Source organism: Gadus chalcogrammus, chromosome 14 (genome assembly GCF_026213295.1).
Source record: "Gadus chalcogrammus isolate NIFS_2021 chromosome 14, NIFS_Gcha_1.0, whole genome shotgun sequence".
Lineage (NCBI taxonomy): Eukaryota > Metazoa > Chordata > Actinopteri > Gadiformes > Gadidae > Gadus > Gadus chalcogrammus.
This window is the reverse complement of record NC_079425.1, coordinates 7,388,144-7,403,231: the sequence shown is the minus strand read 5'-3', so window position 1 is coordinate 7,403,231 and position 15,088 is coordinate 7,388,144. Positions and strand designations below refer to the sequence as shown.

At 42.4% G+C, this 15,088-nt stretch overlaps 1 protein-coding gene across 1 annotated transcript; it reads left to right on the top strand.

Moving 5' to 3' along the window:
- Positions 1 to 966: 966 nt before the first annotated feature.
- LOC130403244 (N-lysine methyltransferase SMYD2-A-like) lies at positions 967 to 14,163 on the top strand. Its single transcript, XM_056607505.1, has 12 exons — positions 967 to 1,380; positions 2,280 to 2,343; positions 2,553 to 2,663; positions 3,105 to 3,165; positions 4,936 to 5,063; positions 5,844 to 5,911; positions 6,240 to 6,342; positions 6,687 to 6,797; positions 9,926 to 10,049; positions 10,260 to 10,434; positions 10,836 to 10,944; positions 11,719 to 14,163. Exons 1-12 carry the CDS (start codon positions 1,208 to 1,210, stop codon positions 11,800 to 11,802), a joined length of 1,311 nt encoding a protein of 436 aa, XP_056463480.1. The 5' UTR covers positions 967 to 1,207; the 3' UTR covers positions 11,803 to 14,163.
- The last annotated feature ends 925 nt before the right edge of the window (positions 14,164 to 15,088 follow it).

Below are 15,088 nucleotides of genomic sequence, written 5' to 3'. Positions count from 1 at the left end.
AGGCAAGAAACAACAGCCGCACAACGTGCACTCCTCATGGGTTGACACGTCACCTTTATACCTGATACCAACGTCGCATTCAAAGCCTTGTGCACATTCGCTTGCTCAAAACATGTCCCCCCCTTTTTTTTTCCTTTGTTTTTTGTTTAGCAAGTGATTGTAGCGTATGAGCTTTGCAGACAAGTACATAGACGCAGGCAGTTTATCGGATCTACCAGCCAAACATTTACAACAGCGACGTGCGCATTGAACAAACGGGTAATTTATTGGGTTTTTCTAAGAGGATGTGGCTTAACTGAATGATGTGACTAGGGGGGACGGTGTTGGGTATGTCTAGGTAAACGACATGTAAAGTGTATATGTTTGTGTATATATGAATATATATATAAACATGCGTCGGGGGGTGTGTGTACAGGATGTACATATATACACAATGTACTCAACCGAGGTTCCTAGGCTTGACCTGGGACTGTACAGCTCTTCTGGGATTTGTTTTATAGATTGGGGCAGGAATACAACTTTGAATGAGACGAATAAATGATTAACTTAAATAAATACATTTATATAAAAGTGTTTGTCTGTCTTAACAACCGTTTGACCTGGCCATTGAGCAGTCTATGCTTAAAGTGCTTAATGTCAATTAATATGAGTTTACAAACCTTAAATAAGTCATCAAAAGCAGTTACAAGTTGCCAAATATAAATTATTTTAGAGTGATCTTAAAAGCAGTAAAAACTTAAAGTAGGCCTACATAGCTTGTCAAAATGGATCAACGTTCCATTGTCGCGTTCATGTATATTTATATCTTTATTAATGTCAATATAAGGTCACATATAGGCCTACTTAATTTCCTATCCAATTCTACATTAAAGTAGAGCTACATGAATATCCTTTAATGATATTGATATTTTTTTCTGAAATCAAATTGCCCCAAATAACAGCTGGTCTAGCTGGGCAGCCTCTGTCAGATTGGACCCAGCTATGGCCACTTTATTCTCACTTTGTCTAGAGCGCCTCCTATCCAATAAGCGGCAGTGCTGCGCCCTAGAGCAGGTCTAATCAAATGATCCCGGAAAGGAGAACGCAAAGAAGACCAAACAAGTCATTCAGTAGATAAGATCATTATAGAGCAGTCACATATAGAGCAGTCACACACAGAGCAGCGGTCTGGCAGCGATTCGTCAAGATAACGGAAGACGGAAGGATAATGAAAAACGAAGGCGTCGAGGGGACCGAGAGGTTCCTGAGTCCTGACAAGGGAAGAGGACTGCGGGCGGTCCAACACTTTGCCGTCGGGGAGCTGGTGTTCGCCTGCCCTGCGTACTCCTATGTGTTGACAGTGAATGAGAGGGCAGCACATTGTGAATACTGCTTCTCAAGGTAACGTCACTGTAAACGCCAAACCCCCTGCAGCCCATAATGGTGAAGCGTATTTGCAGATGGGTTGGCAGGCATACCACAAGAAGTAAACAATCTGCTTCTTACTACAATGTGATCTCAGCGATGTATTGGCTAATCATCGTTGTGCAGCCAGGTTATCGGTTGAAAATTATGTTAGAAATGTCGAGAATCTCGATATGAGGCAAAATTGGACAATAGTGTGCCTCGTCCTCACAACCAAAGTGCTCTGAATGTGAGACATTGTGTCATGTATTTGTTTCCAGTTGAAGGTCTTACGGTCTGTTTCGCTATTTTCACAAGCTTTAGTTAATGATCACTATTTCGTATAATTAATGCATTGCTTACTCCTTAATAGGATTTATATTTTGAAATAACACGTTTATATTGTCCCTCGGCGTTTTCTCTGCCCCCTTTCCGGTGAGCAGCAAAGGTTAGGACTCTAAATATAGTTGGACACGTGCTGCTAGAGGTGGTGTAGGAGCAGGCTGGCAGAGGAGCCTGCGTTCTTCTGAGGGAGTCTAATGAGACGAAAGCTGATGCAGCATAAACGGCTTTACACACGTTGGCAATAAGTCAAAGATACATGCAAATTTGCCTCACCCACTAGTTACCACAAAAAGATAGCAAAAAAAACAAGCTGAGGGAATTAGGGCTCTGTTTTTGTGCTTGCCATTGATGGGATACCATTAGTGCAGTGGTTCATTAAATCCTCTGACAAAGTTACAATGCATAAAATATTACATTATTTATGCAACATATGACAGAATAAAGAAAGCTACAGTATTGATATGACATCACTTTGGTCTAAAGTCTAGTGCTGAATGTGCCTCCTTGTCTATGGCAAGTTCATATCAAAATGACAACAATTGTGTTTGCAGGAAAGAGGGCCTTTCCAAGTGTGGCAAATGTAAACAAGCCTTCTACTGTGATGTCGACTGTCAGGTAGGCCTTTTCATCAATGGTGGATACCTTGAAATTCCTTGTTGGATTGTTGAACGTCATCTATCTAGCAGTAATAACAACAACAACATAAGAAACGTGTGTGTGTGTGTGTGTGTGTGTGTGTGTGTGTGTGTGTGTGTGTGTGTGTGTGTGTGTGTGTGTGTGTGTGTGTGTGTGTGTGTGTGTGTGTGTGTGTGTGTGCCCTACAGAAGGGAGATTGGCCCATGCATAAACTGGAATGTTCCGCCATGTGTGCCTATGGGGAGAACTGGTGTCCGTCTGAAACCGTCAGACTAGTGGCCAGAATCATAATGAAACAGGTAGGAACCCAATTGTATAGGCCTCATTACGATCCATGTGGTAGAAGCATCATTACGGTATGGTAGGAGTACATCAGCACGTGGTCATGGTTCCTACACAGAATGCTGGAGAAGGTCCATCGCTCCATCTAAAGACAAGGTCGTCTTGGGCTGCTGAGGAAAGTTTGCTCTGTATTTAAGAGCTGTTGATCCTTCAAGCAATGACATGATACCACACCTGGTCCTCACACTACAGTCTAATTAATACATTGCGGTATCTGGTCGGCTGAAGTCTGAGGGGCCAAATTGTGCATGACTTCACAAAGAATCACGAAAAAACTTTAATCTCATTTCAACGCTGATCAGAGATGACGTTGCTGATGTTGAGGTTGATGATGATGATGATAATGTTGATGATGATGATGACCTCCTCCCTGTTTGTTCGATATATATCTATTATAGAGAGCGACAACGGAACGGACCACCTCAGAGCGACTGCTGCTGCTTACAGAGTTTGAATCCCGTAAGTAGGTGTGTGTTTCTCGTGGGCTGACTTCAGACCGATGGTTAAACGTTCACGGGAGGCGTCGGTTGTATAGTCGTGTAGGATAGAGTTGGGTATATTCGATGACCTTTTCGAATCCTTCCCATTAGTGATACTTACACTTCTTGTCCCCCTGTTGACATTTCGCCTGAGTAGTAAAGTGGCCATCTATTTATTGTCTCTAGTGCAGGCCAGGGCACTGTCTCTCCCACTCATTCACAAACAACACTTCTGCAGGGCCCCTCTCCAGGTGTTTTTAGAACCATGCACCTGGCCTGCTTCATTCTGTTGGCTGGTTTTCAAATAGCCTGATAGGATAATCAGAGCGAGTGATGCCTGTGGTGCAGGGAAAAGCTCAACAGAACGGCATTTTGCACATTCGGTCTTTCACAAATGGGACTATTTAGGATGCCCCCCATTTTGGCTTTACAATCTGGGAACTGCTGAAATCTTTTGGCCGCAAACTCCAATCCAAATGGATACAACAGCATCCAGCAGCCTTCCACTCCAACTGTTCCTGAGACACTTTTTAGATTTGTGGTTGATGCATGAATTTTTTACCGAGCCGGAGAAAGGAAGCGCATGAATCCTAAAACGAGACTGCTGGGCCCCGTGATGGACACGGGCACCTTGTTGAAGCCACCACTGGGATTTAAACTGGTGGAAAGTAGGGCGGCTGTATGTCGCAGAGCTAGGACAAGAGTTGAATTGAGAGCGGGGAAGATAAAGGCACCTCCTGTCCGTTCCTGCAGTTAGATCTCTCCTCTCCTCTCTCTCTCCACGTCACCACATGTAATTCCACCGGTCGTCTCTTTTTCCTGGCACCTTTTCCTCTTCTCTCTCTCTTCTTCAGCCGGTTCTTTTGCCTGCAGTGTTTGGCAGTGTGAGCCGTAGCTGGGAGCGCTGGGATCGTTAGCTTCACCCGTTTTGCCATTGAGAGTTCACACTGATGTCCTTCTGCCCACCTGTGAACAACCAGAGAGTACCGCCTCTTTGTGGAAATCTTGCTCCTGATTGGAGGAATTTGGAGGAACGTGGAGACCTATGTTACTGACCAAACACTCTATCTCAGGGATGGCTGTTGGAATATACAGTATAACTATTTTACACTTAATTTACCAAATGAATATACCATGTAGTTCCTTTTAAAATGTAAACCCCATAGTCTCGCTCATAGCATAATCCCCCTGTTTGCCCTCCCCCATCTGCTGTCACCCGGCAATAGTTAATGTGCTGCCCAGACTGACACGGACGTGTGGTCTAAAGCAGTGTTTGTTTCCCAACACCTCGCTCACCTGGGCGTCATGAACGGCCCCTTGACTAATGTATGGGTTGAAAGGGAAATTCGATATAACTCTGTTAATCACTGTCGCGACGGAACTCATTCATTCCATTATTCACCTTATCAGATCAGGCACATTCTTTCACATTCATTCACCCGATCAGACATGCATTCATTCACATTAACTCACCAGATTATTTCATACACATGTTCATTCAGGTACCAGTTACTAATCTATGTCTATATATATATATATATATATATATATATAGCTTATCATATCAAATTTGTGACCCTGGCATGCTAGACGCCTGAATGTCATCGAAGTGTCAAACGAAACGACTCCCGGAAATCCATCGTGCGACTCAAACAGTTCAATCTTCTGATTCCTTTTCCATCCATCGTTCATTTCTCCTTGATGGATGTTTTGGTTCTGTTGTTTATGTCTCCTCTATCCCTCCTCTCAGATCTGGATAAGTTGGACAGCGAGAAGGAGGAGCTGAATCAGTCGGACATCGCAGCCCTCCACCACTTCTACTCCAAAAACATCATAGATCTTCCTGATAACCAGGCACTCATTGAGCTCTTCGGCCAGGTAAAGCCCTGGTTAAAGCCCTGGTTGACACCCTGGTTAAAGCCCTGGTTGACGCCCTGGTTAAAGCCCTGGTTAAAGCCCTGGTTAAATCCCTGGTTAATGAAGAGAGTTCTCAATGGTAATTTACATTTTGGCCTTTAATTTTGAATAATAACCAGGTAACAAACGCATTATATTTATCGTATAAACATATGTAAAAGAGATGACAACTGTCTTAAGATGGTATGACTTGACATCTAGGTGGTTTAATCCATCGTTTAAATATAGAGGGAGGGAGGCTGTGTCAAAATCCTACACTGGGTATGAGACCTTTTTCAAATGTTGTTGTGTCACGCATGAAGACATCCCCACAGTGTGTGTAGGTCACACAACGCCGCCGCCCCCCCCCTGTAGCCCTCTGCAGCTGTCCTACATTTGTTAGCACATAGACACAGGGGCACCGGGTGTGCTGAATCCATGTGAACACACACACACACACACACACACACGCACAGCCAATGGTGCTTGTCAATCTCTACTAAATGAGCTCCATTAGCTCTGATCCCAGTCTGTCAGTGGCCATGGGCGCTTAACTCAGTGCAGCTAAGCTTCCCCCAGGGGGGGGGGGTACTTTCTCTATCCACGTGGGGACCACCACACAGACCAGCAGCCTGCCCGCCCTGTCCGTCAGGCAATAGTCCATGACTTTCTTAACTTCCTGCAGTACATGTCAGTGGTCAATGGGTGGACTGGTTTGGTCGTTGATCGGTTGGTGTTCCTCCTCTCCCGACCCCTCTCCAGGTCAACTGTAACGGCTTCACCATCGAGGACGAGGAGCTCTCCCATCTCGGGTCTGCCGTGTTCCCAGAGTAAGCGCATTGGGGTCACTGCCTGGAACGTACTATAACAAGGAGTGTACGTGTATATGCATAAGTGGTGATGCAAACCAAAGCAAAAAATGTCTCCATTTTGAGTGGATACGATTCTAGAAAATACATTGGAATTCTTCTTTATTCCACGGTTTGAATTTATTTTATTATTCTAAAAACCACGTTTTAGTTTTTCCTTTTTTTTTTTTATTGGTTAAGAAGCAGGTGCTCTGCTCTATGCTATTATCTTGCTCATCGTTCTCCCTTTCTGTCTGTCTTTCTGTCCCTCTGTGGTCTGTGCGGTGCTGTTGGTCGCCCCCCACTGTAGTGTAGCACTGATGAACCACAGCTGCAGTCCAAACGTCATCGTCACCTACAAAGGCACCGTGGCCGAGGTGCGCGCCGTGCAGGACATCAACCCCGGGGACGAGGTGAGTCTCCCCCCCCCCACCCCCCCCCCCCCCCCCCCCCCTGCACTGCGTTGGACAGGAGACACTGGGTGTCTGAAATAGAAGCTCTGTGACAGAATGTTAACAAGGAGAGACGGAGCAGTGCTTCAGATGTGAAAAGAATGGATCGAACAATGTTCCAGTTGGTATTTCATGTTTGGTCATATACACGTCGAGTTTCCATAAAATCAGCCTCAGCCTTGGCCAAGAAAGTTTGCTTCACTTTATAAAAAAATGAAATCGGATGAGTCATCACGGCTTTCTTTAGCATGCCCTCCTCCTTCTGTTCCTACATCGGTCCGCCAACCCTGTGTGTGGGTTTCTAGGTCTTCAACAGCTACATAGACCTGCTCTACCCCACTGAAGACAGGAGGGAGCGCTTGATTGACTCTTACTTCTTCAACTGCCAGTGTGACGAGTGCACCTCGAAGTCAAAGGTAAGGGCTGATCTGTGTACACAAACAAACAGCAGGAGTATATAATGAACCCCCCTTTAGACCGTTTTTTGATGTTGCGAGATTCCGGTCCCAGACCGGTCCCAGACCGGTCCAGTGGTGGGGCTTCCGTGATTGGATAAACGCTGGGGGGTGGGGGCGTTTCATACGTGAGTAGTATATAATGATACCCTATCTGGAGGATTCGAGGGTACTGTGTGTGTAGAGTGTGTTAAAAACCGTTTAACCCACTATTGTTTGATAGTGGGCATAAGTTGTCGTGTAGTCGTGTCTTAACCGAACGGCTCCGTCACGTTGGCGACTCTCGTTATATCCGGTGGGGGCTCTCCTCTGAGTGGGCCGTCCTGGAATTATTAAATATTGAATGGCCTAAAAATGATACAGAAAATAATGAACGTCTCTCGTATATACCATACCGATTCCCAAACACTCATTTAGGGCTGGGTAAAAATATCGATTCATCAATGCACTGCAATTTATTTGTTCTCGAATCAATTTCGATTCAGAATTTTTTTTGAAATTCGATTATTTCCGTAAAAAAGAAGAAAATAATAAGCATACATTGTAATCTAGAAGCAAGTATGCCTAAATGTACCTTCCCTTTTACATTTGTCCATGTTATGATCGTGACTATTTTTTTCTGCAAGTTTATTTCAGGAACAATACTATACAATGGTGTATTCCCTTTTAGCTAATTAAAGCACAATGAAATGGTTAATTCATTTTGAAATGGTTAATTCTAAATAATATTTTGGTACTTTTGTCATCTGCACGTATTATTGAATCGATATCGAAGCAATTGGATCAATATCGAATCGAGACCTAAAGAATCGAATTGAATTGAATTGTGAGGTATCTGGAAATACCCAGCCCTACACTCTTTAGACATGCGTTAGTATAAGGCTAAACCACAATGTTTCATATCCATATAATGCTACCCGTATAAATGTTTTTTAAGAGGCTTCATAGAATAGTGTGGTAGCTGAAACCGCATTCAACACTTAAACTATGCATGTGGGAAGACATTAAAGACAGAAACCTTTATTATTACTCTCCCCCATTCCATGAAGACACTCAACATGTTTGTTTTTACGTTACGCTTCAATCAGATAAGCCTTGGGATGGTCCCTACCCTTGACAACAGACCACCTCAGGGCTGCCAGACATCCTGCTAGCAATTGCCTGACCTTGTGGTAGATGAACCGTGTTTAACACTTCAACTAAATAAGAGAGTTCTAGGAGTCCGGAGCTTGAAAGACAAAGACTTTATTATTAGAAGTAAGAACAAAGACGAGTTGGTTTGACAAAGAACTGAGGAGCTGTCCTCGGGCTCCACTTTATATATCCATTTCTGTCCATCAAAATGTCATACATCCGTTCCCAGTATGGACCCTCTGCAGACACAATGGCTTTTTTTTGGCTAACTCGTTCTTATTCAGTTACCCCTAGTTCTCCTCCTAGCCCGCATCCTGTCTCCCACAGAATTCTGGAACACGTCAGCAACATGTTTAACGGCACACTCAAAACATGTCCAGCTTGCGGCTGTCCCTGGGCTGACCTCAGTTCTCATCGGTCCTTGACAGACATACCGATAGCACAACCAGAAATCATTGACCTGTCACTAAGCTCCGCCCCTAGAACGCAGATGAGCCAATGACATTCCAGCCTCAACTATACTCTGACAACTGACAAGAAAAAGTGTGTAATGTGGATCAGGGGGCAGACTTAGCGACAGGTCAATTAGGTCAGCAGACTTGCTGGAGCTACTCCACATTTAGAGGGGAGGGGCAACTTGGATGACTTGTCGTCTCAATCTTTTCTCCACAATTCATATATTCATAGTATTCATATATAGCGTATTTGCTGAAGAGAAACTTATTTTTAGGACACGTCGGCCAGCGAAATATTTAGTTTAATATTAGAGCATGATAATGGAAAAAAGTGCAGGCAGCAAATTTACCAAGGATACATTCAGTGAGACGATTGGTGATCAAGATTCTAGGGAAACGTTTGCATTTACACAGGTAAGTGGGAGTGACCATTGTGGAGGGTTTAGGATTGGCGGGAGAGGCCGAGTTAACTGCAATACACTATCGGGAATTGGACTGAAATGTCTGCAAGTCTGCAAGCATGGTTCAAGGAATCTACATAACAAACATTCAGTCGATTGGCCTGGCCGTAGTATCAGACATAGTGGCTCCACTGGGAGGGAAAGTGTGAACTTTCTTAACCTCTCTCAGTTAGAGAGAGGAAGGGGTGAATCTTAAGATACAGGGAGAATGTATACAGTTCATTTTAATGTGAATAGTAATTATATAAACAAGGTTAATATAATTTGTACATGATTGTATATAATAGTTATGATTGATATTTCCACGACAGTTCCTCCCTTTATGATCATAAGATCAACACTTATAAAAGGCCAAAGTGATTATTGGGATACAAATTAATATAGTGTGTGAACTGTAATTGTGGTTCTCTAGTGGCTCTAATCATTTTGTCAGATTTAGAGGCAGGAGTAAAGCTCCCTGAACCCATCCTAAAAAAACTATTGGCTGTAGGAAAAATAATGGGGGGGAGAAACCTTGACAGTTATTCAGACATACAGTGTAGCAGAGTTGCAATTGATAAGGCATAAACATGAATATGAACAATGTCTATGATGAAACGGAGGCATGCGATGATAAGATGTGTTCTTCAGGGTGGGGGCAGTAGGGGTTCCTGCTGCCAGCAGTTCAACATTTAGTCTTTGGGCCATCTTGGTTATCAGCATTGAACCTAGTTCTGGTTGTTCGAATCTGAAAGAAAGAACAGATCGAAACAAAAAAAAAGACTGAAGAAAGGCAGCAGAGTAACCAAGGATACATTCAGTGAGACAATGGGTGATCAAGATTCTTATATGGAAACGTTTGCATTGTGGGTAGGAGGGGTAAATTGGGTGACTTGTCTTCTCAATCTTTTCCCCACACACGGATGCCCCTCAACTTCCGGCCTGGGACCGGACGCACTCAACCTCTAAAACGGTCTTAAGGGGATTATATACTGCTCACACCCTTCAATGTTCAAGTTTCAAATTCCAATATTTTCTGTTCTCCTCTTTTCTCGTTCAGGACAGCGCTAAGATGGAGATAAGGAAGAAGCTGAGTTCTCCGCCAGAACCAGAGGAAATACGAACCATGGTATATTACGCCAAGAATGTCATCGAGGAGTTCAGAAGAGCCAAGCACTACAAGAATATCCTCTCGTGATCTATGCCATGTCGTCCTCTGTCCCTTAGCTGATCCATCTTAATTTCTCCATTCATCTGTTATCTCTCTTCTCTGCATTCATCTGTGACCACTTTCTGGCGTTGATTCTCATACCATCTGTTTACCATCTTTTTTTACATTTGTTGAAACCTATCTTTCGAAGTTTGTCATTATCGGTTCCTTGACCACTTGACACCTCCCAGTGAACTGCTTGAAATGTGCGAGCTGAGCCAGGAGAAGATGGGCTCTATATTCGCCGACACCAACGTCTACATGCTGCACATGATGTACCAGGCGATGGGCGTGTGTCTCTACATGCAAGACTGGGACGGAGCCATGAGCTATGGAGAGAAGATCGTCCAGCCCTATAGGTAGGCCCAGCTGTCAATCACAGCGACATTGACATAGTGGCGTATAGAAGTAAGAATCTCCTTGACAATCAAGCAATTGTACCCAACCAAAACCATGAATCAGATTAAGAATCAGTTACTTTTATGACATCTTTTGGTACAAGTACACAAGAGTAACATTCTCAGGCTCGTTTCCTCAACAGTCTCATAGCAGCAAACAATACAAGATAAAGTGAATAAAGATAAGATAAGGAGCAGCATCAATAGATCACAAAGATAAGATGACTGAGTGCAATAGATATTCAAAACGGCCCGTAACGGCTCACCGTACTCACACCCGGTGGTATAACATGTCACCTTTTAAGCATTGTGTCCTCTGATCATGATGCATTGTCTTCAACGTGTGCTGTTGTATCCCCCAGCGTGCACTACCCCCCCTACTCTCTGAACGTGGCGTCCATGTATCTGAAGCTGGGCCGGCTGTACCTGGGGCTCGAGAGGAAGACGCAAGGGGTCAAGGCTCTGAAGAAGGTAACTAACCAATCCGCTCATTAAAGAAACGTTGTGGAGACGATGTTGCTTCACCCTAATCTTGGTTGTATTTGCACCAATATGGATTATATGCTTTTATTCGTTAGCCTGAAATAAAAATGAGATCTTCGAAATGTAAATGCAACTATAGGGCTGGGTAAAAATATCGATTCATCAATGCACTGCAATTTATTTGTTCTTGATTCAATTTAGATTCACAACTTTTTTTTAAATCGATTATTTCCATAAAAAAAGAAACATACTCAGTCATTGTAATCTAGAAGCGAGTATGCCTAAATGTATATGCCCTTTTACATTTGTCAATGTTATGTTTATTACTTTTATGCTGCAAGTTTACCTCAGGAACAATACTATACAACGGTGTATTCCCTTTTTTGCACAATGAAACAATGAAATTGTTAATTCATTTTGAAATGGTTAATTCTAAATAATATCTAGGTATTTTTGGCCTCTGCACATATTATTGAATCGATATCGAAGTAATTGGATCAATATCGAATGAAGACCTTAAGAATCAAATTGAATTGAATTTTGAGGTACCTGGCTACCCAGCCCTATGCAACTATATGATTATCTGGTGGCTCATTTAATGGTATGAGCACTAATATATAATGCATACAAATTGAGAATCAATATAACGAAGTAACACCATGATGTGATCGTTTAACCAAATCTGGCTAGGATGTACCTGATGTACGTCCCTCTATGCAGGCCAGTAATTCTCTCTAAATGATCTTCTTCCTCTGGCCGAAGGCACAGGCGATCATGGAGGTAGCCCACGGGAAGGACCACCACTATGTGGCGGAGGTCAAACGTGAGATCGAGGAGCAAAACTAAAAGGAGATGCAGGAGGAGCAGTTCGTGTCCACACAGAGGCGTTGGGATTATTGCCACCTCGCCTTAAAAGAAAAAAACCCAGAATTTCAAATGCACAGCATGCGTCGTGTACCTCCTTTTTCTTTTCTTTTCTTTTCCCGGTTAAGTGATGTCCAATACAGTGTTTGTGTCCACCGGTTTATCCCCGTTTGTGTAGTTGGTCGTGATTCTGTTTCTGTTAACGGTTTTGTCTTGTGTACATATCAAAGTCTGGTCTAGGATGACCTGCGTCGGGCATGTCCTGTTCAGCGCGATCTTAATTTGTATTTTTTTTTTTTTTTAAAGTGGGCATGGCTTAATTTACTAAATGTTTCTAACTGTGTTTGCGTTTCTGAGGCGTTCCCTCCCCCCAGTGTTTGGTAGAATAAACCACGAGTTCCTCAGGAATGCAAAGGAAAAACGTGACGACTGTATGAAGTTGTTTTTGATTTTGGTTTGTTTTGTTTGAAGAAAAGAAGTATGACACATATTGAGTCAGTTTAATGACTCGCCAACTCATCCAACTAATCTGAAACCATTGTGCCATCTAAAAAGATCATCAATAAATTGAATCAGTTTGTATTACATTTTTTTTATTGATTGTGTAACAACCCATGCAAAGCAGATGTTTTGGAGAGACGTAGCAGCAACAGCAGCAAGCATTTAAGCTCCAAAAAAGAAACCATGTTTGACTTGACTGTATTATTATTATTATTATGTTACTTACATCTCCATATCTCCCTGCACCAATGCTTTACCTGTGTCGTAGTTTAGTATAACTATTCAAGACCTCTCAGTTCTGCCTATGATTCTGGCTTTATAGATGTTGAACTGACTTTTAAAACTGTGAAGCAATCCCAAATGACCTTGTAGCAGCATGCAAAGAGGTCATAAGGATGAAATACACAAGTGTTGTGTTTTGCTTGTCGTTTGCGTTCCTCTTTTTGGGTACCTACATCAAATAAGGATGAGTGACAGAAAGCGTCCTTTAGTGAATGCTGTTACATCTACATTTAATGTGATATCTGATATTGGTATGATATTTGACATCCAGTGTTGATGTTGGCCACATCACCACATAAAAGTGACTGTTTTAGAGTTAAGCCTACACTTAAGTCTATATCCGACTTTATTTGCATGTTACCTGCATGGTAAGCTTAGCAATCGCATGCTTCAATGCTCCTGATCTGGGAGCATTTTGTTATTGGTCAGACCTATCATCCTGAAATAAGTCACCTCCCAATGTTTTTAGGTCTGGTCATGTTCACGCGGGAAATAATGGGGTCAAGACGAGTCCATGTGGGAAAACATGGCGGTACATGATAAATGTGAATTCTGATTCATCAATCAGAAGTTAAGGACACTTGGACTATTGGTGAATCAGAAGTACCATTCACCTCTAGTGATTGTTATATTCTGAAATATTGCAGTTACTAGTACAGTAGTGATGTAATGTCTAATCTAATGTTCTCCTTTGCAGTTCAACATCAGCTTATTTGAAAAATTCCTCAGCGCATGTTCCAGGACATTTAGCTTGTCATATATTAAAGATGGATAACACAGTTTAATGTTACAATGAATCTTATTATATACTAAGAGGCATGCACCTTTTTGTTTGAATAGAACAAGCCTTAATGGTAGATTGGAGGTCAAAGTTTGGAAACATTAATGAAAGAACATCAACTTTCTATGTGGTTTTTCAGTAGATTGGTGGATGATGTGGATTCAATATCAACATATTGGCCCAGGCACCAAACAATAATTCTTTATTGTTCCAATGTTTTTAAATACGATTTAAAAGTGGGTTCAACAACGTCGCAATGCCCTGTTTACAAATTGTCCTCAACAGGAGATCCAGGGTAACCCATAAACCGATTTAATTGTTAATCATATGATTGACTGGATTCACCTCATTGGTACAGCATGACAAGTTAGGGGACTTAATAGACAACTGCAAAGATCCATACACGATGTGTTGTCTGTGCTCTTATACAGTACTAGAACATTCAGCGTACGTTGTCACCTGCATAGATGAAGGAATACACAATCACCTCGAAGGTGCCTATAGCATTCCAAGCTACATCACAATCCTATCCTATAATCCAATAACCACAAAGCCTAATAGATGAGGCTTGATTGACCTTATAGATAATTCCCCAGATTTGCAGTACACACTGTCTTGTTTTTTTACTATTTATATTGTGAGCTGTTGGCATGACAGTTACCAGGCATGCATTTTAATGCAGGGGGAATGCACAAATAAATATCTGAGCCTCAAATTGTATCCCTACATTGTCTGGACCCTTAATAAATGATTCATGACATTGATCATTTTCTTATTTATTTTGTCTTGCTTACTTACTATACTTACTTACTATACTATACTGTATAATGCAAACTCATGTCTATAATTTCTCATGGTCAGTGGGTGGTTTAGCTTTGAATGTTTTGCTCAGCAATTTGGCATCGGAGCTCTGTTCAGTTTATTTTATATTGTAATATATGATAATATATTTTTGCAAGGAATTTCCGGAGGTCTGTGTGGATTAAATTGCACACAGCCACTAAACCTATTCATACAAGTGGTTAATTCAGTAACCCTGTTTGGGGCTTTTCAGAGCGTGCTTACATCCAAGTGGTATTCTGTTCCACTAGGGCTGTGTGTGTGTGTGTGTGTGTGTGTGTGTGTGTGTGTGTGTGTGTGTGTGTGTGTGTGTGTGTGTGTGTGTGTGTGTGTGTGTGTGTGTGTGTGTGTGTGTAACAGGTATTTGTTTATTATTTTTGTGTATTTGTGTAAACAGCATGTGCTTGATGAGGAACATAATGGCCAGCACAGAGATGTTTTGACCTCAAGAGGGTGTTGGGAGGGTTGAACTGATAAAAGGTTGGTGTGGGGTCCGACTGTGGGAACCAGGACGAGAGATATGCATACAGACCAATAAAAGAAGTCTCTGTTTTTTTTACGCGGCTACCAGGACACCTGCACGTGCATGAGGATAAACATTATACATTATGAAAATTATATCTGTTACTTACTTTATTACCTACCGTTACTTGCCAGTGTTACCTGAAAGAAGAGGTTTAACTGTTCATTACCACTGTTGCCTAGTGGTCATAACATATAATATATACAGAACATACATATCATTACAAGTTACATCCGGTGGACTGTAGGGGGCGCAGGGAGGAGGGGTGCCGGTGTTACACCGAATTCTGCGACCCACCGAAAAGTGTGACCCCAGGGGGCGCTGTTGCACATTATCTGCAA

What these genes read in the sequence shown, in the direction of transcription:
- LOC130403244 (XM_056607505.1), top strand. Translation starts at nt 1,208, where the DNA reads ATGAAAAACGAAGGCGTCGAGGGGACCGAGAGGTTCCTGAGTCCTGAC. An exon ending in CCAGAATCATAATGAAACAG is followed by an intron (nt 2,664 to 3,104) that starts GTAGGAACCCAA and finishes TATCTATTATAG; the next exon opens with AGAGCGACAACGGAACGGAC. An exon ending in AAGATCGTCCAGCCCTATAG is followed by an intron (nt 10,435 to 10,835) that starts GTAGGCCCAGCT and finishes TGTATCCCCCAG; the next exon opens with CGTGCACTACCCCCCCTACT.